Source organism: Platichthys flesus, chromosome 1 (genome assembly GCF_949316205.1).
Source record: "Platichthys flesus chromosome 1, fPlaFle2.1, whole genome shotgun sequence".
Lineage (NCBI taxonomy): Eukaryota > Metazoa > Chordata > Actinopteri > Pleuronectiformes > Pleuronectidae > Platichthys > Platichthys flesus.
Window position 1 is genome coordinate 8,829,322 of NC_084945.1, and position 27,740 is coordinate 8,857,061.

At 38.6% G+C, this 27,740-nt stretch overlaps 2 protein-coding genes across 3 annotated transcripts in view; one reads left to right on the forward strand and one right to left on the reverse strand.

Moving 5' to 3' along the window:
• Positions 1 to 231: 231 nt before the first annotated feature.
• On the reverse strand, positions 232 to 13,741 carry tdrd3 (tudor domain containing 3). Of its 2 annotated transcripts, none has more exons than XM_062381262.1 (14): positions 13,544 to 13,741; positions 12,538 to 12,622; positions 11,109 to 11,174; positions 10,260 to 10,420; positions 8,538 to 8,679; positions 8,293 to 8,364; positions 5,845 to 5,994; positions 5,276 to 5,428; positions 4,402 to 4,579; positions 3,648 to 3,785; positions 2,267 to 3,210; positions 1,519 to 1,644; positions 1,252 to 1,391; positions 232 to 480 (listed from the first exon to the last, which is right to left on the reverse strand). In XM_062381262.1, the coding sequence occupies exons 1-13, from the start codon at positions 13,579 to 13,581 to the stop codon at positions 1,275 to 1,277; spliced, it is 2,370 nt and encodes a 789-aa protein (XP_062237246.1). In that variant the 5' UTR covers positions 13,582 to 13,741; the 3' UTR covers positions 232 to 480; positions 1,252 to 1,274. The 2 variants fall into 2 exon arrangements, with proteins under 2 accessions (XP_062237246.1, XP_062237254.1); XM_062381270.1 differs by lacking the exon at positions 232 to 480 and adding an exon at positions 489 to 1,128.
• A 5,956-nt stretch (positions 13,742 to 19,697) lies between these two features.
• The window catches only part of LOC133935858 (protein diaphanous homolog 3-like), a 147,335-nt gene continuing 139,292 nt past the window's right edge, over positions 19,698 to 27,740 (forward strand). The window contains exons 1-4 of the mRNA XM_062381283.1: positions 19,698 to 20,164; positions 25,991 to 26,023; positions 26,456 to 26,650; positions 26,873 to 26,977. Of these exons, the coding sequence (XP_062237267.1) occupies positions 20,063 to 20,164; positions 25,991 to 26,023; positions 26,456 to 26,650; positions 26,873 to 26,977 (435 nt within the window). The 5' untranslated portion in view covers positions 19,698 to 20,062. The remainder of the gene's footprint in view (positions 20,165 to 25,990; positions 26,024 to 26,455; positions 26,651 to 26,872; positions 26,978 to 27,740) is intronic.

Consider the following 27,740-nt stretch of genomic DNA (forward strand, 5'->3'; position numbering starts at 1 on the left):
CGAGCTCGAGCCGCTTTCCGTCGACTCACACTACATCTGTCCTCCAGAGGGGAGATAACAAAAGTGAGACGTAATTTGGAAGCAGATTTTAAAACAATTCCAAGTCATGACATAAGTACCGTCATGAAATTAAAAACAAAATCGTGAGAGGTGGCTTTTTCTGCAGCGCATCAGTTTATTCATAATTTGAATTCAATAATTAGAAAATAAAAGACATTAAAACAAAGTAGCTACATACCATGATAACAGTTTATTTGAATTTATCCATTTAAACAAACCTTCACAACATATACAGTAGATATGTCTTCAACAAAAACAACAAGTGCTCATGTCAGTTTTTTTATTTTTTTCTTGAGGTCCAAGCCCTTAGAAGAGTTCTTCATGTCCTGACAGTGTGTACACTTAAAAATTCAGGAAGCACTCAGGATTGTTGCAGAAAGTGAAACGATCTCCGTCGTGGAAGGAAGTGGGACAAGCACACTAATGGAGAGAGGGACCAGAAAGAATTTATCATTTTTGAATTTTGAGGCCATCTCAGTGAAGTGCTGCTGACAGTGTGAAATAGCTTTTACACAATTCACGAGCAGAAATAGTCAAAGTTAAAATGATTATATAAACTTCTTTTACATACAAATGATTAATCCATAGGTTCTATTATGAATTATAAGCAGATAATAATGCAAAGACCAATGTTACAAATCACTTTCGCTACAGTCTATACCATAGACTGTATATAAGGATGGACAACACCCTCTGGAGCTTAAACCAAAATATCCTGGAAAGGACCTCAGTGATTGGGGGATGGAGTTGTGGTATCAAGGTCCTTCTAATCCATGGACTTGATTAAATGTGCCAGTGTCAGCTGTCAATCATGATGCCCCGCCCGCTTGTATATATTCAAATAAATAATTTAAACCCAAATTAGCTGAAAATAAACAATTCAACAATCAACAACCCAAAATGGCAGAAACAGTCTTTTAAAAAATTTGACTTTTCAGTTGGTCCATGTCCCATCCACTAACACGAAGAGATAGTTTATGACCTATACTGCAGGGAGCCACAAGGGGCGATCAAGGGCTTTGGCTTCACTTTCGGGGAGCTGGCAAGTTGTCTGTCTTTCTCCAGAGTCTATGATTACCACAATAAAAATAGAAGTGTTCGATATAAAATATAGAGATGGTGTTCACACTGTGTACACACACTGACGTTACATATGTCATTATTAATGGAAACAGTTCAATATTTATTTACCTGCCAGTGCAAACACAGACACATCAATCTCGTGCCCTGGGTGGCTGGTAATACTGCTGCGTGGGTCTCGTTCGTCTCGGCTGTCCATCTCCCCCCCGGCGAAACTCCAGTGAACTGTCATAGAAACCATCATCTTCCTCCTGCAATTGTACATTCAATATGTTCACACATCATTCATAGTTCCTCAGTTTTCCATACAAGTTGTGATCTTGAATGATGAATGATAAAAAGCATCAAGCGAAGGGTTAATATTTTCTTTCGTCTTACCAAAGAATCAGGAGCAATATGTTTAATGTTATACAGCAGAACCTCTTCACAGTTTCCGTACTCGCTAAACACGACCACGGCCGTGGAGCCCGATGGATGCACAGCATCTATTCTTGCGTGGTAGAACTTCACAGGCACAGAGACAGACACAACCACAGACAGAAACAAACAGATATCATTATCATCAATTATTTCAATACAAACATTCACAAGGGTGCGGACAAAACAAATCTATGTCAGTTATTACAACTTGACAAACAAATCTAAGATGCTGTTCAACACTGACTGAGCAAAAATGAGCCATAATTGCTCCAATTATTTCTTGACCTCATTAAACATACTGACTGTCAAACAAGCATCAGGCAAAGAAAAAAACACATTTGACATTTCTCTAGACAGTTTCAGTATCAGTGAACTGATTCTTTAACTTGTTAAGTTGTTAATTATAATGTTGACACAAATGTGGGTCTCAAACTGCAGTAGTTTCTGTGGACTCACTGAGCTCACATGTCACATATGGAAGCAGCTTTTAATTCAGTCAACTGTTTCTAACTTCGTTAAAAGTAAGTTGAAAGCAAAAATATAGGCCTGGATCAAATTATTAAAAATAATATCAAGTCATAACAGCCTATATTGCAAAACAATCTTGATAAATGTCAGATTATTAATTCTTATTTCCAAGACCAAAGACAGAATATTAAATCCTTGTTCTTGGTTTATTTATCAGACCAATCCAGCATTGACATACCTTGCCGTCTTCCCAGTAGAGAGCCAGACACCGGTCTCCAGGTTTCCAAGCTGGTTCCACAATATAACCTTTATCTGGTCCCCTGGCTCCTTGACCTCGGCCTTGTCCTGACCTTCTTTTAGGTCCGAAGTTGTTAGAAGGGGTCTTCCTAGAGGGAGGCTCCCTGTTGGGGGGACACGATGCATTTGTTGGCTTGATTGGCCCAGTTCTTTTGTGTTCCATATCTCCATTATGGAAATGATTAGGATCCACTGTTATGAACCGGATATCCTGTGGTGACTCCACTTCTTGGGTCATTCCTGAGCTTCCTCCCTTTAAGTTGAGTGGTCCACCTGCCCTTGGTCGATCGTAGTAGTCTGAGTTCGGCCGGTCAGTCTTCCCCTTCCTCCTGCTGTTGTTGGGTTCTTCAATTCTGTCTGTACGCTTATTACCTACTCTTCCATCCACCTCAATGTCTGCAGGATCATTCTGTTTAGGCGGGGGAGTATTGTCTTTAAACCCTCTCCTGTGAGAAGGTCCAGCCATGTTCCCACCATCTACATTTCTGGGTCTCTGGTTGGAAGAGCCACCGAACTCCATCTGCTGTTGAGGTTCTTTTGAACGATTGCAAGTCGTCGCAAGGGGAGGAGGAAAAATCGGTTCATCTCGCATCTCCCTCCTCTCAAATTGTGCTCTGTCTGACTTCCCTTGTGACCATCTCTCCTGGCTCTTCCAATGCTGAGGCTGAGATGATATTCGGGAGGTGGTAGAGTTGGAGAGAGGCTCCTGGCCTGGTTTAGGAAAATCAGTGTCTCTGTGGAAGCGAGGTGGTCGGTCATTCCTTTGTGGCCTCTGGTCATAATGTGAGGAGAACTTCGGATGAGATGAGTCCTTAGAGTAATAGTCAGTGTTGGAGAAATTTGGTTTACTCTCATGATGTCTCTGAGGTGCCTGGTTCTTTGGTTCTGAGAAAACAAGCCGAAGAAGGGCAGTGTGAAATATATTGGCATAAATAACTAAAACAATGTTGACAAGATCACATTCACTTCCACCATTGTTATTTAATGAAGATAAAAGGTTGTTAAGACAAAACAAAGCATGAAGGGAACACAAATAAATAAAAGATCAGAATATCATCATAAAATATTCAGTAAAACAGAATAAAATATTGAACTACAAAGCTGCATTGGTGCTGCAAGCCCCAATTTTAGACATTTAGAGATCACAGCCTAATTCCCCTCAGCTCCAGATAGCCAGATAACCATCTGTCTGAAACCAGTCATGATTCGTATGTTAATGGAGTGTTAACAACTGGCTTGAAAAAGTGAACAACGTCACCCATATTTTCAAAATCATGGAATACAGAGGTAGTGAAGGAGGAAAACTGAACTGGTTCACTCACCATCGATGGAGAAACCTCCCATCTTAGATTCCAGGAAGTCAAACAGTGTGCTCGGACCAGATGGTCTTGCCCCTCCTCCCTCCTCCTCATCTTCATTTCTGGACCGGCCTCTTCCTCTTCCTCTTCCTCTTCCTCTGCCTGAGAAGAACCCAAAAATAAAGTAATGTTGACCCAATTAGAAGAGTTTGATCAATGAAACTGGATGTTTGAACGTGTTCACCCCCTCGCATCTGCAGCCAAAGACTATGTGAAAGGGCTGTGTGTGTGTGTGTGTGTGTGTGTGTGTGTGTGTGTAAGTGTATTTTGGTGTGTGTGTAAATTAATAATTATGATGATTGCCAACAGTATTATAGACCCATGTTGTAAACAAGTAATCTTACAAGATACATGAATTAAAAAAAGATTTATATTCCGTCTCTGAGCATCCAGGTCTGCAGCGACAAAGGAGAATTTAAAAACAGCCCCTGTTCACACTTGAAGGAACAAATGATTAAAATCAGTCAGTTGTTCGGTAGTTCAGCGGCATGGAAGTTCAAGCTGCTGTAGGTTCACTATCAATATTGAAACTAACACAAAACAATGACTGCAGGTAATGTAGAATATCCATCTGAAACCTTGCTGTGTGCTGGGAAAACAGTTGGCGGTTAAGTGTGTATGCAATTTCTGGTAAATGGACTAAAGCAAGCAAAACGGCCACTGTGCACCTTTAATTAGCCTGTAGGCAGTGGACATGCGTGTGAGCGTATGTTACTACCTCTGGGTTCGGGCTTGATCGGCTCAGCTACCACAGGGGCTGGTCTGCTTCCAGTAGCCTCAGTCAATAGGCTGTTGAGTGCCACTTCTAGATTGTTGTTACTATCCAATAGGGACAGTCGAGCAGTCTCCCTGTTAAAGCCCATCTCAATGAGGTCTCTCAGCGCATATTCATCCACCTACACACACAACATTATGCAATATTAGACACAGAAGTAAGAGTCAGTGAGAAAGAGAGAGAGGGATGGCTGAATGAACTGAGGAGGAAAAAAAATTGATTCACAAAGAGCATACTCTTTTAAAAGGGTCATACAAGGCACTGTATAAATTTCAGTTTTTAATTATATTAGCATTACTCAATATCTACAGAACTAGTTTTCATACAATTAAGCAGGGGGGTCAGGTATGATCCAATGAGGAGCATGTACAATTCTGGCAGATCAAGATTTTTTAGTTTACTTTCTTTAACATGGTGAGATCGGGCATTAGCCTTGGCAGGAGCATGCATTTCCTAGCCTGCTCTCTCCTAGCTCCCTATAAGGGCTGGATTATTATTCAAGGTCAATTCCCAAAGCCAAAAACTACAATACCCTGTTCCATCCTATTCACTGTATGTATTTAGCTACAAGCTGTGTTCAGCCCACAAACTGGCAGGTCACAACACAAAGCTAAAACCAATGGGTTGGAAAACCTGACCAGACCTCTACTTATTTTTGGGATTTCAAAAATATCGTAACCAAAAATGATTGCAGAGAGGCTCCAAAGTTTTAATTGCTTTGAGACAGTGAATGGAGGCTTTAATAAGCTGAGCTAAAACCTTCACTTTTAACAGGCTCAAATTGTTTCACAGGTTTGGACAAAGTTTGTCTTCTCACCAGCTCTCTGTAATTTTCATCCGGTCTGCTTTCGGGTCTTTCAACCCTGTCTTCTCGTCTCCTCTGTTGGTACGAGTCTCTGCCCCGCGAGAAGGAAGCAGCCGTGGATAAATTACTGCCTGCATTTCCTCCACCTCCAAATGTGCGGGGACCCTAACATGGGAAAGAACATTAGGATCAATAGAGCTGCAGGCTTGGATGTAAAAAGAAAGCAGGCACAAGAAGCAGAACTTTGTCGCTGACTGTGCAATCATGACTTTTAATTTGAGCAGTTGCTTGAATGTCAAAGGCAAACAAGGTTAAGGGGAAGGCCAATAAGGAACATCACTTTTTAAAATGGAGGACAAATTGTTTGAACAAAATTTGCAATTGATATAAGAAACAGCAATTCTGTTAACAAGGCAACAAGAGGACCTGAAAACCAAATGTGCAATGTTTACGGATGGGAAATTTAAGACAAACTAAAAATATTACATATCAGTATGATAGTGAAGTAAATTGAGTCACACTATTGCAAGATAAAGCAAACATTTACAAAATGTTAAAATTAATTGAATAAATGCATTTACCTCTTTGGTCTTGGCCACCTCAGCGATTGCTGCTGTCCGCTGCTTTTCAAACTCAGCATTCTCCTCAGCGCTTTTGAACACATTGAGAGTCTGCAGGGTTTTCCTCTGGTCGAGGTCTCTGCTGTCCACTTCATCCTGCCTTGCGGATTTCTACATGGAGCAAACACAGTCCAACTCATTCATGTGATGCCCCTTAAGAAAATAATCAATTCAATTGACAATATTCACATTTTTGTAAAATGACGTGAGCTACATCCGGTGATTAAAATATACTGCAAGATTTTATTTTGTAGCATACAAAGCTGCCTCCTAGCTCCCAGTTCATGTTTACAAACCTAACTATGAACCAAGTTTCAGAAGTAATGACTTTGAAGGATTGAAATGGACACTCAATGCTTTGTGACTGCACCAGAGGAGGATGATTCAATACGAGAAGTCGGCAAATGAATGGAGCAATGACCTTTGGTCAAGAGCAGGTTCCTCATCTTTTTGCTGTGTTGGCAATCCCAGCATGGTAAAGTGTTGAGAGGCAAGATTAAATAGCCAGAGGAGACTTATCTGAAGAGAAGGAATGTGGACAGCTGATAAAAAAAGAGGCCGAATGTATCAGGTGTTAAGAGGATAGTTCACCCCAATTAAAACAAAAAGACGTTATCACAATTACTTGGTACCTGGTGATATTATTTGCTCAGGTTTTGAGATCAGAAACAAACATGGCTGTCGACGTCGACTATTTATTATATTCTAGATAAAACAGTGGCCAAAGATTAAATTCCATGAGCTCTGTAGATTAGACCAAGGTACTGGCACACACTGATTCTGAAAGTGATGACTATCTAAGGCAAGGAGGTTACATTTTCATCTGCATTTGTTTGTCTGTCTTTTAGCAGGGTTACACAAACAACTACTGGATGGATAAGCATGAAACTTGGTGGAAGGAAGCAATCTGGGTGAGGGGAGAACACATCAAAAACTCTAATTTGGGAGGGGATCCAGATCAGGAATTGGATCCAGGAATTTCCATAACATGATGAGATAGTGTGTTTCTCAACATTTTGTAAGATTTCTCAGAATAACTTATGGATGTTGAATAAAATCAGGCATGTTTAGGAGTCTGTTATTTATGAGTGTTCAATTTGGGGTGGATCCAAATAAAATCCTGACCTAGTGAATTTAAATGTGGTTTCAGAGGACCTAGCACTTCACTGGTGAACATATTATGGAGTCATGAGGCCAATCATTTTATTTCTGCTGAAATATACACTGAAGTAAACAGTTCAGGGGAAATTAAAATGCCCGGTGAAAAGCCACCAATTCATCCAACTTAAAAAAATTCCTGATGTGAAGTGTAGAAGTGGAAGCTTAATGCTGTGAGAATGCCTCCAAGCAGCAGGAACTGGGAGAGATTGAACTGACCGACTAATAAATGTATAGTCAAGTAAAATGCAGGCACAGCCTGAAAATAATCTGATTCAAAGTGACGTTATTATATGTAACAATGCAACGCAGTCATCAAATTAACAGCAAAAGGAGTGCCCAACATTACAAACATTGTAAAGCTGAAAATCTAGAGGATATTGAAAAATAACTATTCTAACTTTAGCAAGCTTGAGCAAACGTGGAATGAAGAGTGAGTTAAAATCCCAAAATCCTGATCCGGATGATTCCCACTCTGAAACTCTTCCAGGGAGAATTGACTCCGGCTGAGTAGTTTTCGAATCAGACATTACTATATTTACTTTTTTGTAGATCATGCTAATGTGTAAAACCATTTGAGATTAGAGGTGGTTTAATTCTCTCCACTTGCACTTAGTTATTATTTCACAACAAATGGTGTCTATAGATACTAATTTATAGACACTATGATGATGTTATGGATGAAGTGGATATTTGGAGCATATCATTTATTTGTGATTGTGCTTTAGAGGCCTGATTATCATCTTTGACAAGTTTAATCTCATCTCTCCATTTCTAAAAATTACAACAGACCTCTATTTTAATACAAATGCAACCCATTAACAGCATTATGTTCGGGAAGAAAAACAGCTGACATTGAACTGCTTGTAACATGTTAGGTTGGACAACAAAGCAGATATTAAAATTAAGTCATGCATTTTAATGATTCATGATGACTAACAATTACCTCAGGAAGATCAGAGAGATCGTTGCCAAGAACAGGGACATCAAGGCCCACTCCTCGAGCCAAGAATGGGTTCGACAACATGCATTTCTGAGCAGTTATTGTTATTCATCAGTCGCCTCCGACTTCCATTAAATCACCACTGAAACCTCCTCCTTAAATATCCATCATCCTGATCACCTCATTTCTGTTATTGTATTTAACATCTGTTTGTCTGGTTTGTTGTCTTCTTCTTGCGTTCATATAAGAGAAGCTCTTTGTAACAATGTTTTCAAATGTACTCTTCTTAAAATTTGATAGGTTCTCACCTGACCAAATTGCACAAAGGGAGGTGGTCCTCCTTCTGCTCCGATGTGATTCCTGCTGTGTTTGGCGAGAGTCTGCATGTTGAAAGATAAAAGGGACCTCATTATTAAAAAACAGGGAAATTAATAAAGCCAGAAAAAATGATGGCAGACTGCTGGTGGCCTTTAATGCAGATCTGAAATGATCACCAATATATGAATTCCATTTTTTGTAAGTAGCTTGGGCATCATAAGACGACGACCCTCACCCTTTGCAGTTCCCATTTCTCCACCATGTGATAAACCTCTCCTCCAAGGACGGAGATTTTTGAGTCATCGAGCATCAATAGACCATTTTTAACTTGGACGGTTCCAAGGAGCTTCACCTTTGTTCCAGGAGGGGTGTTGAGACTGAAAAGCAGAAATAAAAAATAAAAAATCCAATAAAAAGTTATTTATGAAAGGAAGGTTCAAATGTTTAACAAACACTTAAATGTTCAATGCATTCAAGGGCACCAGACATTATAACAGCATATACAGCCCCAGATCCTTTTGACTTTCCCATACCACTTTATAAATGACATGGCTCAGTTCCAGGGGATGGGTGGCCAGGCTACGAGAGCCTATTAATAATCCCAGCTGCTCACCCATCCTCATGGTAAATTAAAAGCCCCTCTCTCTCTCATGAGGCCTGATAAGGCCTCTGCCTCTCTCATTAGGAAAGCACAGGGACTTAGAGGGATTTCTAGCTACTGATGCTGGATGCCAAAGCAACAATTAGGGATTTCACTCCAAACCTCTGGAATAGATGCTCACAGCCTCATGACAGTGGCAAATGCAGAAAGGAGCCGTTCTTGATCCTTGATTCAATCACACACAAACACATGCATCCAGTTCTACAAACGCAATATTCACCCAACTCTGATCAATGTTTGTGCTTATTTCTTAATCGTCATCCCTCTGTACCAGTCTGGCACACTGAACAGTTCCTGTAATCCATCCCATCCTTTGCCACTCACTTATGGCCTCTGGCACACTAAAGCGGACACTTTCATAAGAAACACTAACCACCACTGTTGGTAGCCAGTGTGTGTGAGACGTTCATAAAGAGGGGATTTGTTCTGTTCTGTCCTCTCTTCCCATCAGGAAGTCCAGGCCCACGTTCTGGCCACTCCACCTGTACAGACTGGCTAGTCACCATGGTAGCAGTCGCCAAGGCCACCGTTGCTGGGATGGAGATGTAATTAAGGCTTGGAATTGTTATATCAGCTGCCACCACGTGTAAATTGCAGATAAAGGGAAAATTGAGGCATGTGGTGGGGAGAGAGTGTTGACAAGGAGGTGAAGGAAATGGATATGTGCAGAATATCACACATTGGCTTTGAATATACCAGATCCTGGTGTAAAAGAACCTGCTTTGCATTTGTGTAGCTACTAGATGTAAGTTTTTAGTGCTCTTTAAGATTTATGAAGCTTCAAAGCTTTAGTGACAGTAACCAGAGATAAAGTTCAACTGTGACGGATTTCTCAAAGTAGCTGTAGATTTACAACATTCCCTTTTTGTTAGTTTTTCTGGCATTTGACCATTTAGGGGTTATCTTCAAATATGGAAGTTATTCCAGATGCTTGACTTTTTTTTAATCATGGCGTGTTGTTGAAACTTGTAAGGCTGTTGAGTGCTGCATATCCAAGTACTGGTGCTGATAACTGTAGACGAGTTGATGCACAACATTAACTTACTATCTACTGTTTTTGCCATTTCTTATTTAAAAAGCTATTGCATTCAAGAAAAAAAAGCATGATCGAAATACAGATTTGGAGCTTTACGTATTAGGGTCAGGACTACATCTTCATTTTAAATGTTTGTGCTAACTAATGTGATTTTTAACCATTATTAAACAGTGATATTAACTTCCCAAACAACCACAACATCCTGCTATTTGCACTAAACCTAATTATTCCTAAATGCCACCAAAGTGTTGTATAGGTACCTGATCTTAGACAGGTGTTTATACTCCAGTCCAACACAGGTGGTGTGCCCATCTGTCATTTGGAGGCGCAGCATTCTGGGTGCGCCCTGGGACTCCTCATGGTCTTTAGGAGCCGAGATGTTCCTCACCTTCTGCACCTGGAGAACACATGGACCGTCCAACTGGCCATGTGCAGGAGACAGCAAGAGACAGCAGAAGAATAATGGCTTCGGAGGCAAATCAACATTATGTGGGGGAAGATTGCTGAAGCAAAATACGAGCATATACTAAGACACCATTAAAATAGCTCTAATCATTAAGTGTACCTGTGTCAGCCCGGGTGTATTTATTCCTCTGAGCTCCTTCGTGGATTTTTTTCAATGTCACAATGACCATGATCTTTGAAAGCCACTGCTGGGTCTTGACACTAAAATGTCTGCATAATACTTAAATCTATATGTAATGTAGTTTTAGAAGCTCAAATGACATTCACTGTTTTATACATGTTGAATATTGTACAAAGCACAGTGCGGAGTGTCAGTGTTTGACCAGGGTGACCATCTAATTCTAAGCCTGGGGGGAGGCTGGAATAAGCTCACAAAAAGATTACACGTTTTAATTAGATGTTTTAATCCTGTGACAATATTTGGAAAATGTATTCTCAGTTTCACAAGTGTACAGCAGTTTGTTGATCCTTGTTTGTTAGTGTGTTAGAGCCATCTAGTGGAACTAGTGGAAACTACATTTCACATGTTGGGTCTGTACCAAATTGAAGCTGTGAAAAAACCCATTGACCAAACGCATCACCCTAATCAAGGTTTCATAAATGTAACACTGCAATGGCCACATAACATGTTCTGTAGCCCTCACCTTCTCAGTTCTTCCACTGTTGACATCAGATGGTAGAAATTTTCTTCCAGTAGACCTAAGATCATTCTGCAAAGGAGAGAGTGCTTAGTTTAAAATAAATAATGTGACAGGTGTAATGAAATGAAAACAGTTTAAGCAAAGAAAGAGGCACAGTGAACTTTCCTGATTTTAAGGGACCGCAAGCTAGATTCCTAATTTATTACATGTTGGCTCAACCGGTAATAGATCCAAGAGCAGCCGAAGATCTTTTGGAAGCACATCAAGCGAAAACTTAAAGGTCAAGGCTTTAACAGTAAATGCACTGTATGTTCTGCACCTGTCAGGTACTACAGGGTCCATTAAGCAGAATTATAGTCTTATTTTAATTATTTTTACACACACTTAATAAAAGACATTGCTGGTTCTATGACTGTCTGTGGTTCTTCTTTGCTTAATTAAATGTATTGTGTTTTTGTCACTCCTCTGTCTATATATCCTCTATATATCTCTTTCGGAGTATAATAATAGTTATATTCATTAAAAACTTTTATAGCACAAAACCCAGCTGACAATACATGACAAAGGGGTCATTCAAAGAAAGATCATTTAAAACAATAAACCATAAAGCAATTAGACAATACAACATTACCATCTTGAAAAGTTGAACAAAATGAAATCATTAAAAAACTGATGATATAATGATCTATGATATTAAATGTTGGACAAAGCACAATTTTTTAGCATCTTCTTGAAAATATCTATAGAGAGTGCTTTTCTAAAATGTTGTGAGATTAAGTTCCACATCTTCCACATCAGCAAGCCAGCATTAAAGGTATAGTTCCCTCAAAAAGGAAAATCCACTCATTATCTATTCGCCACTATTCTGATGGAGGGGTGGGTGAAGTATTTGAGTCCACAAAACCTTTAAGCGGACTTAGCTAACATACTGTTTGGAATAACGATTTTTGGCCTTGAGAATGAGTAAAGGTTTTAAAATCTATCCTCAATATCATGGGTATCAAATAGAATTATGCTAATTCCAACAAAATAATATTTTAACTCATCACAATGATAACATCATATGCTCTCATGATAATGTATAGGTAGGTTGGTAATGAACTGGATTTAGCTAGGAGACTGTTTGATATTAGGGAGCACTAAACCATTCCATTTAATAATCTACTATAAAATACTAAATATATGAAAGATACTTAACTTTCACAGAGGATTTCACAGCCAGTTTAAAATTGAATACAGAAAGATATATTTCGAGGGCAATTATGTCTGGCTACATCAGATTCCTGTACATATAAAAAGCAATAAATATCTAATAAAATACCTCAAATTGTCATAACCATCTCCCTGAACAGTTTACAACGCATGGCTGAATGTTGTCTCACCACACGCTGTAAATAAGAATTTACAATTTAAAATCTCGATTCAAACTTACATCAAGTGCAAGTCGAATTATGTCGCTGTGTGATGCTTTCTCAGCAGATCCTTTCAGCTCTGCTATGCCTTCATCACTGAGGTACCTGAAACGATGACACACAGGGGGGAGAGAGTTTCAAGTACTGTAGTAGGTTTCAAAAGATTCAGCAGAGTATGTACCTGACCAGCGCAGTTTCATCACAATAACTACTGATGAGGCCGTGTATTAAACACTGCTCACATTTTCATTAACCCCCAAATGAGGCTTTACAACAATTTTGAGACTTTGAATCTCGAGAATAAAAAGTGTGTTATTCCTTAACGTGATGCAACGTTATGAGGTATAACCAAGACTTTATGAGGAGGCAGGAAGTGATGCAGAGTTAAGCCCTCAGCATCTCTGTATGAGCATGTATCCACTGACAGGTGAAATTTTAGAAGCATCGCTAATTGTCTACGAATTTAGGCCCTTTCTAAAACTAGATAATACAAAACATTATAACTGAATTGTATATTTGATATTAGCAAGTGTGCAAAACTGTGTTTAAGCACGTGTTAAGATTGATGTTTTCTAGACTAAGTTGGCCCACAATCAGTTTTCTGATAAAGATGTTATGTCGTTAAACGTGCTGAAGACAAGTTCGGACTTCCAAACAATTCCCAGAATGCATTTCACTTCGGGCACAATTCAAACCAGTCCCTCCACTTGTATAATTGATCAATATTTACATGTAATGTTTCCAGTCATTAGTAAACATTAACTGTATCGCCAGTGGTTTTGCAGAAGGTAAAAGCATGCTAAGTGAGCTAGCTAACGTTATTTATCTGGCTAGCTACTTAGTTATCAAGCCGCTAATTCACTGCAGGGGGAACTAACAACTGTGCCACGATACACACAACTTTTTAAATTGTATTTTTTAAAACTGTAACGTAAAGCTACCAACAATTCCATTTACGAGCCAAACAACAATTTGGCTCCTCAGTGAGTTAGCTAGCTAGATGACGTTAGCTACCATGCTACCTACCAGCCCTCTCTCGTCAGGGAATCTGTCAACTCGGTCATTGTTCGTTTGAAACGTGTGAAGCAAAGCGACACCGGGAGGTTTTTACAACGAGCTCATGTGCACGACAACTATCTGGTTGTGGTTGTGAGAGACATTACTCTGCTCATGACAACCGCTGAGATGCTAACGTGAACCCGGACGCGACCCGACGTCACATGCGTCACCGAACCGAGAGACGTAAGTATGGCGCGCCGAGATGGACAAAACATATTTCAGATTCAGAATCGGGTTTTTCATTACCTAGCACCAGGTATAAACAAACAAGGTATTTGCTGTGGTGTATTTGTGTTACTATAAGAAAATTGGAAAATAGGAAACAATGTCATATATTATTATACAAAATACTATCAGAACCAGGGAGAGATTGTGCAAAACGTTGTAAGTAATCACTACAGACTGGATTGTCCAAAGTATTTCATATTTTCTTTTAAAAACTTTGATAGATCCTCTTTATATACAGTCTATGGTTAGATCCCAGTGTACCCCTGTTCTGGAGATCCTGACCAGCTGTCCATTTAAAGGCTCTTAGGAGATTTACTCGTTTTAAGCTGGTTGCGAGGAGACACACCTATAGCCAAGTGTCTATCCAGCGTCCATTGAGAAAGTATTAATTCTGAATAGCCATGTGAGGAAAAAATTATCTTTCAGTCACGCCTGTCAATGGCAACTCTCCTCTTGTAATCTGTGCACTTGGAAGTTGCCAGGAAATTGGCTTTGCAAGCCCCAAGGATCTGTTCAAAAATGGTTAGAACTGAAGAATCCATGAATTGTGAACACAGTGATCCATTTACTGTCACAATGAGAGCATAAAGGCTCATGTCAGGATGGAGTGATGTGATCTGAAGGGCTCTGGTTGACTGATTTCTGTGGAAAACCCTGTCAGATATCCTTTGGTAAATTACATCATCATATTGGAAGATTTTATTGGAAGAACTCACCGTATGACTGTGACTTAGTGAAATATGTGTTTTAACATAGAGAATTGCATGTGTTTTAGTATTTAAGACATTTCCCTGCAGTTCCAATTTGTTCATTTAGCTGATGAACTTACTTTGGAATGGACAAACTCAATCTTATTCTATAACCAACGTTGTTATTTGGTGTCTTTAAGATATTCTATCCCTTTGGGATAACTATATACATAAAAGGGTACAAAATAAAGTAGCTTTATGTACTTGAATGACGAGTACAATTTCCATATTACTTTTTTACATAAGTTCAATGTAAAGGTTCATATTTAAGTGTTTAAGTGCTCCATCATGTTGAGCCAGTGTGAATAAATCAAACAACCATAGATTGATTTGATTAAATAATTTTATTTAACTTATACATGAATATATACATTAAACATTTATTTAATGAAATCCCTCTCAAGTTATTTGATGTATTCACACTAGCGAACATGAAAGAAAACACCTCATTAAATATGACCCTTTACATTGAACATAAAGTCCAAAATAATTGTCAAAATAAAAGCCCTTTTTTTCATAATGAACCTTACTGATATCCATAAATGATTGTTGGGAATGTTTAGAACAAATCTGCCAATGCCCTGTACATCATTAGTAGTCCTGGTAATGTCTAAGTGCACAACCACCATTATCATTCTGTGTGCTCACGGGTAAATTGTGTACATATAAATTAAGAGAACAGGTAATTGAAAGTCCATGTTGGCGTTGTCTCACTTTACCGTTGTTTTATTTAGAGGAGAAGATTATGTTAGTGTATTTTTAATCCCCTGTTTAACATCCATTGGGCAATTTTGGCTACAGTGGGAGAAATGTAATTCTTCTTTTTTAGCTTTCGTGGAAGAACATTAAATGTAAAAGGGATATTCTCCATCTGGTCGTTTGTTCTAAAACTTACGTTTTTACTATGTGGTCAGGAAGCCATCCCAGCCAAATTCAATGTGTCCACATCTACCCTTTCTGGCCCAGGCGTTAACCATCACACTTTTGGTATAGTTCTGGGACAAGAAGTCCAAGTGGGCCATCAAGATGAGTGGTCTTTGAAGGCCCATCTGCAGCCAGCCCTCGCTCCATCAGTAAACTTTAGACGCATACGATTGCAAAAACGCACCCCAGAGACAGGCTTAAGTGCCTGGCTTTCTCTGACTGGACAGCTGTAGCTGAAATGTCCGTGTGATAGAAACAACTGTTTAGTTAGTCACTTTACCTCTGCTTTGTTAGAGACTCTGTTTTGTGCTGTTAGAATGTTTTCTTCTCCATTTATTTTCAATCTGTATGAACAGCAGTGTGGTGCAGTAAACTATAGTTTATTTAACATGCAGTATATCCATAATTTCTTACTCACTTTAAGCAGTGGACGGATTTGCACATATAGTTAGAGATGTGTGTGTAGGTTTTAAATGCAGTATCTGAATTAGCCTGTTGAGCTAACTCTTGCTTATTTACAGTCATTTTGCTGTTGATTGATGAGTATTGTTTCTGTCAAATAAACAAGTTAATAAAATCAAATCCAATTCCTCTGTGAATATCATACAACTGAGAATAATGTATAGCATTACAAATCTTTATTTGAAAACCTCTTATCTTTTATTTCAAATTTAATCAACTGAACTTTGCTTTATACAGTTTTTTTTAGTCAAATTAAATTGTGCTATATGATGCAAATTGTGTCTGAATTTCCACACAGTGAATCAAGGTGATATAATGCTCAATCAGTATTGTATGATTACAATTAATATAATTTTACTTTTTGGAAAGCAGAATGCTCACATATTTATAGAAAAGTGTCTGTCATGTAAATTCATTTGTGAGGGACAAATGACAGTGTTACAGAATGATATGTGTCGCTTTTGTTATCAGGGAGAAAAATGTACAGGCTTCCAATGCAGTGACGGTGATTTCAATTTATACCAGAAGATGGCAGTATATCCACACTGAAATGATGAAACACCACATTCTATCCATATACATATTTCAAAAGATTTATAGCAGCTCTTACCCAGAAGCTTGATCAGTTGAGAAGGGCCCGTCCAGTAATAAAGATCCATTGTGAGGTTAACATCTCTCTCACTGAGTCAGAGCCTTTAAGTTAAATTGGGATCCCTTGTCTCATGGGTCGGCTATCAGAAAAGTTCTGAAGCCAAAACATGTCTGCATTCATTCTGGATAATTTCTTCAATGAGTTCTGGTCGTTTCATAAAATAAACTGACAACCTGCAATATGTAATTATTGCACACCATGCTTGAGTTTGATATATGGTGGAAATATGTTGATTCTGGCACAACCGCAGTGAAATTACATTGTCGTGATAGAATTGAGATTAAGTACATCAGACATTTATGTTCAATTCAGTTCTACACAACCCAGACCATATAAATAGAATAACACCAAGACAAATAGAAAAATGCGTCTTCTTTTTGTTGAGGCTCAATTTAACAACCACTACTCGATCCTTCTGAATTGTTAGTGTTTTGTTCGTTCATGCTATATGCGACAAAACAAATAAATCACACACAATATGAGTAGAAGAAACATTCAAACTCACTAGATGGCTTTTATCTTTCTGCCAATGGTCTCTTTAAAAAGCAGAGATCAATGTCATTGTCAATACAAGCCCGTTTTGAATTGCTATTATTTGGCCATGTATATCCCTGTGGCTATTCTTTCTCCGATTTGGAAGGGTAGATCCCTCATTGTCTGAGAGGATTAGGAAGCAACAGCGAATCTTGTGTTTGGCTAGATAAAGAGTGTGAACACACTGCTGGCAGCCATGTGGACAGCCTTTCAGGGACTCGGGAACTAAAGGTTTTTTGAAGATAACGAGAATTCAAGAGGTTAGAGTGAAAGAGAGTCAAATTTGATTTTATAGCTGAAGGTTTCGGTGATGACTTTGGCTTCAAATTTAGCTTTAAATGCATTTTTTATTCAAAATGTGCACGTTAAGTTAGCAGTCATCTTTCGCATTCAAGGCCTGGTTATGCATATCTCCATCAATTTGTCAGTTTTACTGTTGATTTACCCTCATCCTAAGCATTTTTACAGCTTACATACTAATAATAGAATTATTCTGAATCATGCACATGTAAACAATTGATGCTTGGAATGTAACGCATGATAGTTGCTGCCTGAATGCCATTGTCCAAAATATGTACTCCAAATATTGTCAATCAAATTAGCGACCGATGGGGTTAAAGTTGTAACAGTTCTTCAAGCTACACGTGTCACTGGACTCCAGTGCTGAGGTTCTAAGAAGGATTGACGTCCGTAAATCTCTCTGGAAGCACATAGCCAGTGGAAGGGTTTGTACCTGTTGTGGCTTTTAAACCTATTTCCATCATTACTTTTCTAAACTTTATCATCCTCAAAAACACAGGATCCAGCATGATTGCTTAATTACAACGTCAACTATCTAAGAGCTTTCAGACACCATCCAATAAGAGCGCTCTGATATCATGCACTCTGCTGTTAATAACCCAGAGAGTATACCCTCCTATAATTCATGAGTTTCCCAGACAGGGGGACACACACATGTTTCATACTGTTTACATTGAACAACAAACTGTGATACTCCACATCTTCGGGGAGCAAATTATGTTTTGACAACACATGAGAGGGATCTCACACAAGTTTCTGTTTGTTGCATCACATCAGCTGTTTGCGTCAGACAAGGTGTTTGGGAGTTTGCTGTAGCTTTTCGGCTCACTTTCAAATTGCCAAACAAAGCTGACCACCAGCAGTATTTTGGACTTTCAGTATAAAAGCCTGATTAAAAAAAGGCAGCATCAGCTCATGTGCTACTCCAAGCCTTTTAAAGTGCATATAAAACCTGTACATGAAGACAGAGTAATATCAGAGGGTGGTATGACGATAGGGGTAAACGCATTTTATAAAATATGTAGAAATGTTTCTGTTAGCCAAAGGGGTGAGCCAGCCACTGATGATTTTTTTTCTCATCTAAATTTCAAATATGTTTGAAATCTTACAAAATAAACTGCTCATGGTAAGACTACTGCAACTCTTAGTTGTTTTAAATCACTTTGTGAAGACTTTGATGTGGTCCACTATTATGAAATCAAATAATCACTTATTTCTCACATTGCACTGTTACTTTTACTCTTTTATTTAGTTTATTCATTAATATTTAAATTCCTTTTAAAAGTTTTTGTTTTTTTATATTGTCTTATGTTGCTTTAATCCATTTAATGGATGCTCTTTGTATTTTATAAAAAGTGCTTCAAATTTGCCTTGTTGTTTAAATGTGCTTTGCTTTGCTTTTCATGACATACACAAAATTGCCTTGCCACCAATGTAACACAGAAAGCATTTTTCAGGTGTGAGTTGACCTTTATAGTCTCTCTTTCCTCTTGCTCCCCTTTCCCTTCCCTTCCCTTCTCTCTCTCTCTGTATCTCTGTATCTCTCTCTCTCTCTCTCTCTCTCTCTCTCTCTCTCTTCCCTCTTTTCCACACATCTCTCCTCTCCTCCCCATTTCCCCCTGATCCCCCTAACTGGTCGAAGCAGATGGCCGGAGTCTGGTTCTGGAGGTTTTTCCAGTTAATTAGGGAGTTTTTTCTGTCCACAGTCGCCAAAGTGCTGCACATTGTGGGAACTGTTGGGTTTCTCTACACAGTTTTAAGGTATTGACCTTCTATGTAAAGTGCCTTGAGATTATGTGTATATTAAATGTAATTGAATGGAATTATATCTATCTATCTATCTATCTATCTATCTATCTATCTATCTATCTATCTATCTATCTATCTATCTATCTATCTATCTATCTATCTATCTATCTATCTATCTATCTATCTATCTTTCTCTCTACATATAAAGGTATTTTTGTCTATCTATCTATCTGTCTGTCTGTCTGTCTGTCTGTCTGTCTGTCTGTCTGTCTGTCTGTCTCTTTCTTTCCTTCTTCCTTAAAGTAAAACGACCAAGCCCTCAGAAGAAGCCTCGCTGATTGACAGCTCCACCCGGCCAATGAAATGCCGTTTCAACTGTAAACACAAAAGTCTGAACCAATGAGGAACGATATGTTGTGACACGGCGAATGCCATTGGCTTGATTGAACGAGAGGCTCTGACGCGCTCAATGCGCGGGTCTGTCAAAAACTGATCTGCCACATTAATGTTTCCTGGCTGACGACTCCCCTCCTGCATGTTACGGTTATTTCACCTTATTTTACCAACAGGATCCTATTTGTTGATAGCAGGGAGCCGTTGTGTTTTACCCGGCGCTTTCCCTCCGTTAGCGGAAACTCCAGTGTTACGTGACAGTCGGTAAATTGGATTAGCGCTAAATCAAGCCACCGGTGAATGATACTTTAGCACCGTTGCTAGCTAGCTACTCGAGCTGTCGGGAGCGGAGGACATATGGAACCTTCTGGTTCGGGACACGAGTGGTAACGTTCCAGTGACTTCTCTGTGTGTCGCCCTGCGTGTGTTCGAGGCCTGCCTGCTAACGTTACGGAAGATAACCAACGAGGGGCACGAGACACTGGGGTGAGCAACATGGACACTTACAGCCAGAGGTTTGACAGCAAATCTCAGAAGAAGAAGGGCTCGTCCCACCAGGGGTCCTGCTACGATGAGGGAGACCGCAAACCCAAGTTTGTAAGTACGACACGAAAACCTCTGATGGAACTGATGGAACTGTCAAATACACGAGCACAACAATAACAAAAGGTCAAAATAGGTCAAGAAAAAGTTAACTGCAGTGAGATGAAAGTCCAGCCACCAGAAGTAGTACAGAGCTGTTACTGTAAAGAAGTATGTGCAAATGGAGCCACTGTAAAAAAGTATGTGCAAATCAATGGAGCTACTGTAAAGAAGTATGTGCAAATGGAGATACTGTAAAGAAGTGTGCAAGTCAATGGAGCTACTGTAAAGAAGTATGTGCAAATGGAGTTACTGTAAAGAAGGATGTGCAAATGGAGCTACTGTAAAGAAGTATGTGCAAATGGAGATATTGACAAGACAGGTATTTGAAGCATGTGCACACAGGAATTTTCAAACTCTATAAGGAAACTACGGCTGCAAGAATCTTGACTTTTTCAATATATGTATATATACAGTATATACACGTTGTTTGTGATCTGGGATTATTTTACTTTATTTTGAATTGCTTACATGATATCTTCATGATGCCTTCAAACTAGATCAGTGGACCAGTGGTGTTAATGTTTCTGCCTGTGAAACATATTTGACAAATGTTGCAGAGAAGATGCCTCTGTGGAACGATCACTCTAGTCGAGAAAGCTCATCGGCTGTAAAATCTTTAGTAGTGTCAGTTTTCTTTGTGAGCAGCGACCTTGGATGTTTGTCGACTTTGCTTTGCATGTGGGAAGGTTAAAATTAGCCCAGGGTTTACACTAATCCAGGTGCTCCCTACTACTACGAACCAAGACCAGTCTGTGTTGACATTCGTCTGCTGTATTCTTCTGGGAGGTTTCGAGAGATGATGCTAGTTGAACAGAACTAGACCATGGATACAGCTATCATGTAGGGGTCACATTTCAAGGCCAGAATTTATTCTTTTAGCATCACAGTCGTACACCCCCCTTTCAGCCCTGGAGACTTGTGTATGACAGATCTACTTAATGCACGCTCAACCAGCAATTGACCTCATTCTCATGAGGGTGCTACCACAAGTTAATTCCCTGTCGCCTCCATTCAGATATTCTAGTCTTCAGTTGTAGCCAAGATCTGTGCAGGAATGTTTTATATTTTATATCCACCCGTTGTTTCCCCACTCCCACTGATGAGCTGTTAGCCAAATATCAAATTTTTAATAGAAACCCTTGTTACATTACATTACATTACATTTCATTTAGCTGACGCTTTTATCCAAAGCGACTTACAATAAGTGCATTCAAACCCGAGGGTACATACCAAGGACGACAAGAATCAAGAAAATACAATTTCTTCAAATAAGCAAAACTACAAAGTGCTATAAGTAAGTGCCATTTAAGTGCTACTAAAGTGTTAGTTTCAAGAAGTTGTTAGTTTTATGTCTGTCAATGAAGAGGAGTTTTCAGTGGATCATCTCTCTTGAGGGGGTATTGCAGACATATGCACTGTGTCAATACACTGGATGAAAATGACAAGCTTTTGGTTTTTAACTTTTGATATGACAAATGGATGAACAGTGAAGGAGTCACTCTAGTCTGTATTTTAACCTTTTCATCATCTCTTCCTGACTATGGGATTGGTGGTTGTATATTCCCTCACTGGACCCTGGCTTCTTGGCAACCTGTCACAAAACTTTTGTAATAACCATTTATTTTATGTGGCTTCATGGATTCAACATTAAGGCACAAAACATGTTAATAGGAATGCTGAAATATTGTTTTAGTAAATACATATAGCATAGAAAGTAATAGATTAAGCCATTTGGACAGGGAGATAATTTTACCACCATATGTCATTTAGGTCATCTATTGGTAAATTAATGCAAGTGGAATTTAATGTTCTTGTTCAGGCTAGACTGACCGGTAGGGAATCCCAACCTCCCTGAGGCTGTTGATAGATCATGTTTGGAAAAGTGGCATTTGTTAACCTAACCAAGTCCCTTGTTATCAGACAGTTTACAAAGAAGTGGATATAAATGTATATTCAGAACAACTTCAAACCTTTAGCATGAAAATTCTGTTTTGACAATGTACATTTTATTTGGCAAAAATGTGTTTGTAAAGCTGAGAGCTTATGGTTTTGATCTGGGGATGAAATATACACAGTTTTCATGTTGCTCAGTTGTCATCATATGAGTGTTGAACTTTTTATGTTGGGGAAATCGTAATCCCTGTCATATTCAAGGTCTTTGGTGTAGATGGAGGCCATAGGGTGCCAAAGACATCCTTGAAAAGCCCATTTATGAGCAGCTTTTATCTCTTTTTGGAATATATATTGTTGACAATTGACAGAGAGGCAGGGAACCAGGACAGATGGAGCTGAGTGTTACATGCAGCAAATGATCCCCCTGTCCAGAAATCAGACTTTGACATTATGGGAACCATGAAATCTTTGGACACACCCCATTATCTCTTGACTCTGATGACTATGATGAGAGTTATCACCATGGTAACTGAGAGTAAGTCATCGGTTGATCATCACTGTGAGATGTAGCGGAAAACCTTGTCACAATTCTAGCTAGAAGAACCTTCATGATCCTTTTGTTTGTTAAACTTCTAACCTATTAAAAACCTAACCAATCTACTCTGAGATACTGCAAGTTCAACACCATCTGTATAGCTAGCTGAGATGAAAGCTTTTACTGTGAAAAGGAAGCATTTTGTTTGTTCCAAAAATCACTGGGATTGCTTTTCATGCTGTTAACTTTCTCGTGGCAGCACATTTTGTCAACAAGGCTGAAGCAAAGCATCATTATCTGAGTAGAAGTGCACATTTTCAATCAGGTTGACAGATGTGTTATGTCCTCTGTCTCCTTTTAATATACTAACCAGAAAGCAGCCAAGTACATGGAGGCCATGTTGCCTTGAATGTCTGTCTTTTATTTTGTTTGGCTGTTAGAAGTACACAACCAAAGAACATCTTGTTACTTCTTCTCACAAACAGATACACACACACGTTGTTGTGCAGTGCCTGTGATAGAACAGTTTATACCTGATGCTTCTCTCTCCCTGATCATATTTGTCTGTGAAACATATATAATGTGTGACTATTATATTATATTATATTATAATAACAAATATCTGTTGTTGTCACCAACACTGATTCATTTGACAACGTTCATGACTCACTATAATTTATAGAGAGGAGATTTACCAGAGGATTGTAAACTGATAAAAGAGGAGAAGATTATAGAGTATAAAAGTATTGTTCATTGTCATATCCAAAATCAGTTGGTTGCCAATTTAGGATAAGAAATGTATTTTATGGTCTAATTTATTTATGGGTCTTTAATATTTTTTGGTTCTATATCATTTATTTTTATAGTGGAATTGAATTTTAATCGGGTAATATTGCAGACTTGTAATGCTCAAATAGTCAAATGTGAATGAACATAAGTGAGACACCTTATTGACTTTATTAACCTTAATCCTAAATAATGGGCACAAATATTTTTGAAGTTGAAGCCAGATCTAGTTGGGCGTAAAGACCAGAGTTTAAAAATTTGGCTTCTACTTAATATTGTGCAGTATCATTGTTCCATTCATTGGTGAAGTGATTTCCCTCGTGATAAGTTTTTGCAGCCCTTCTGGGGCTTTGCAATAGCCTTACATCCTAAAAGGTAAAAAAAATAAGAACTTGGCAGTGTAGTTAATAAAAGTTAAGACTGAGCCATAAAGTCTTCTGATGTCTGTGGATTGCTGCCTTGGTTCCCACAACCTCCATGAGGTATTCCTTTTCTGCATTAACCACTTTCTACCTCTCTACCTCTATTTTCTCTTGTGGATGGCATGTGCTGTGTTTTACAAATTGGTGTTTACTCTACTAGTGGTGGGTGACTTGTCTCATTTAATTGAAAAAGACGTTATCAGAGTTTAATTAAATGAACAGGTTGATAGCGGGAAAGTGAAAGGTATTCACTGACATTTACAAATTACTGTTATTTGACCGTCCTATACCGTCAATTTAAAAACAAACGTTTGCAATCGTGAGATCGTGGAAAACATACTAAGCACTAAGGAATTGTTTGTTAACCTGAATGGCCTCATAGCTTGCTTTAAGTAAGCTACAATTGTATTTGATGTTTGATTGTTTTTAACATGTCGTGTATTTTTTTATGCAACCAGCAATCTGTCCGAAGCAATCTTCAGCCTTTTTGCCACGATAGCCTTTTGGGTCCTATTGCTTACTTTGTTTGGAGTCCAGATGAAGCCTTGCCCTTGTCTGCAGTTAAAATCAAGACTGTGAATGAATATCGAGAGATGACCTTGACATGTTTCTGTTTCCTTATGTACAGATTCCAAATAACATTAACTCCTGGAGCTAAAGATTTTTCATTATTGATTAATCTGCCAAATATTTTCCTGTTGTTTGTTTTGTCATAAAATGTCAGAGGATGGTGGAGGAGGCCAATCACGCCCCTTGTTGATCAACTCATTGGATAATTGTTTGATCTTTACTCCTGGGCAGTAATACGATTATTGATTTGAACATCATCGGTTGTAGTTGTGTTAGTTTCAGAATTAATTCTACTAGCGCTGCCGGACATATTTTAATTTGTATAACAAAAACCTATTTTTTCATTCAGACAAACCTATATCTAGCCGAACAGTCGCACCATGGTTATCTTTTGTGCAGCTTTTGTTGTGTACACGCTGTCCTGTTGCAGATTTTCCATGGCCTTCTGCTTCAACGTTGTTGTGCTCTTGCATTATGTGAATGTTGTTGCTGAGATATGCGGTTGAACATGTATATTTGCGCCTCTGTCCTAGTGGCCATAAGTTAAGGTGTATATATTTAATATTTTGTGCAGTCTGTAGTACAATGCATCACTGATTATTCCGTGTGAGTGGATATACATTAATTAATGGGAGCAATGTCATTGGGTGGATTATGTGTAAAATTTGCTTGGTGTGCAAAAACTTTAACAGAAAGAAACAAGCTGGATGCTCAGCTTTTGTGGAGCTTCAGGCACTTGCTGTCATTTGTGACTTTAATTTAATCTGATTGAGTTTATTCCTTCTGTTGGGCACAGAAAGGCTTGAACCTGGAAATCATTGCTTGTGGTTTTATTGTCTAGTTGTTGGGATTCACCTTATGCACTTTTGGTGTTTGCTTGAATTCAGCATTTCATTTTGACAACATTAAGAAATGTGATATTTTCTGTTCACACACTGACTCCCCATTCCTCATTGGAGCCTTTGGCTTTCGTGATTCTATAACAATAGTTTGAAGTGCAGATGGCAACCTGCCTAGAACACTACAAAGCAACACAAACAAAAAAATGACCAAAAAACCTTCTGTTGCAGAAAAAGCAGCAGACAAAACTTACTCTGCAAGATACCAAGCAGACAAATGCCAATCTCTTCCACTGCTCAACTGGATACTTCATATATTTGCAGACAGGACTTACCAGAGAAGCAACTTCAGGCCGATCTTTTTTGTTTAAATGTCTACTGTTAGTGATGTTGACTAACATGGCCAATGGGTTAGACATCCAAACTTTTGTGAATATAACTGCACCACTTGGGAGGATTTGCTTTCTGTAGGGAATGTTGAGTTTTTACGTGAGAATTTTTAGCTCTCTTGTTGAGTTATTGCCACAACGTTGATCTAGACTAAAGGTGGTTGGACTATATTTGTTATAGAGGGCCAGTGTGGTCAGGAAAAATGATTTATTTTGCTACATTTTGAAATGAACCCAATGTTGTTCCTGTCCTTCTGCAATGCTAAAACATATTCTTATTATTTTAATGCATTTTCTGTATAAAGCCTGATTCTCTTTTTTTTGTTTCTGTTCCCCACCCATAGCATTTACCCTTTAGAAACATCACAGATGATGTGGTAAGACTTAGGCAGTTTGTGTGCTTTCTCTTCTCCTGGTTGTCTCTGTAACATCTAACAACTCAGTCATCTAACATAGTTGTCTTTTGTCCTTAATGAAACTGGTCTTCATTGCCAGACATTGGAATCATCAACATGACGGAGCAGAGACTGCTTTTCTCACTAACTCATGTCCTTGTTGGCTCTACTTCCTCGTTAGACAGTGCTTTAGTTCAACATGTGTTATTGTGTGTTCCTTGTATTTGCTTTGTTCACAACTCACACTGTTTCTAACTAATGAAGAGGCTAATTGTTTCACCTACTCTCTTCTTAGTATAAATCATATAGATATGCTCATAATATAAAAAACTTTCATTAACATCACCTTGACACTAACAACTGTTGCGGAGTTGTCCCTTTTTGTAATCAGATATTTTTCTGTTGTTTCTACAGCTGGACAGATTTGCAAGTATTCGGATCCCGGGCAGTAGGAAGGAGCGGCCAGCCTTATCACAGTCGAAACACAATTCCAATGACTGGTCTACTTCCTCTTCAGCCACCTCTTCAGCCACCTCACATCCGTTTGAGGATATGTCATCAAAGATCACCTCGGAAAAAGAGATCTTGGCTCTGTTTGAAAAGATGATGGTTTGTTGCTTTGTCATCAAACATTGTCATCAACATTTTCAACTTGTCGTGTAAAACCCTCAAATATTTCACGTAAACTAAATCCAATGTGAAAGGTATAGGGTGGTATTTTAAAAATAGTTTCTATGTGTAATCCCATCGATTATTGTCTTATAAATAAGAATGATGCAGATTAACATTTCAAATAAATTAATTGTGTCTCTTTCTGTTTTTTTTCCACAGGAGGACATGAACTTGAATGAGGAAAAAAAGACTCCTCTGAGAGAAAAGGACCTCAACAAAAAGAGAGAAATGGTCATCCAGTATATTTTTACTGCATCTAAAACGGTGAGTTTTTGAATGCATGTTATTGAACACTATACTCTGGGCATATATTAAGAATGATGTATGATTCAATTAAAAATCATGTTCCACATGAGACCTGGCCTTATAGAGACGTAGGAGGGATTGAATTCAATAATTCAGTTTCAAAAACCAGATATGTTGGGTAACAATCCAGTGTAATCTTATTTGCTTTGCTGTCGCTGTCGCTACCAGATGTATTTACACTTGGACTGGGACATATTTGTAAAAATGCACAAAGCTCCACCGATTTATCCGGTTCATGATAAAAATGGGCCAAAATGAGGCTTTCAGAGACATGTTGGTATTGAGGTTTGCCGATATGCACTGTTATGAAAACATGTTTCAATTAATAAAACATGTTCATTTTCTTAATTCAAGTTCTATGTGTTTGATTGTATTTGTGTTTTCTCTCCATCAATCGTGGAAAAAAATATGGTTAATCTGTAAAATGTAATTTCTTTGGTTTGATAACGACATAATAGGAACCATCGCCACTTGTTATTATATAATGTATGCGGATTTTGGCTGATATATCAGTATCAAGATTATTTTACTCCCTAATATCATTACCACCATTGGCCACCATAAATCTATATTAGTCAGGCTGAAGTAGTTAAATGTATGTACATTTCATGGAAGCTTTTGATGGTCCCCTGATGCTGCAGGATCTTTCCTTGTGCCCTAGACAACCACTCCAATTATTACAGACTAGTCTGTGAATGTGTTTGTAGGACTGGGCATGAAA

Excerpts from the sequence above, each read along its gene's own strand:
- tdrd3 (XM_062381262.1), bottom strand. The coding sequence starts at position 13,581 with ATGACCGAGTTGACAGATTCCCTGACGAGAGAGGGCTG. Across the intron at positions 8,365-8,537 it reads AGAAATGGGAACTGCAAAGG|ACTCTCGCCAAACACAGCAG; the intron begins GTGAGGGTCGTC and ends TTCAACATGCAG. Across the intron at positions 5,429-5,844 it reads AGGTGGCCAAGACCAAAGAG|GGTCCCCGCACATTTGGAGG; the intron begins GTAAATGCATTT and ends TTCCCATGTTAG.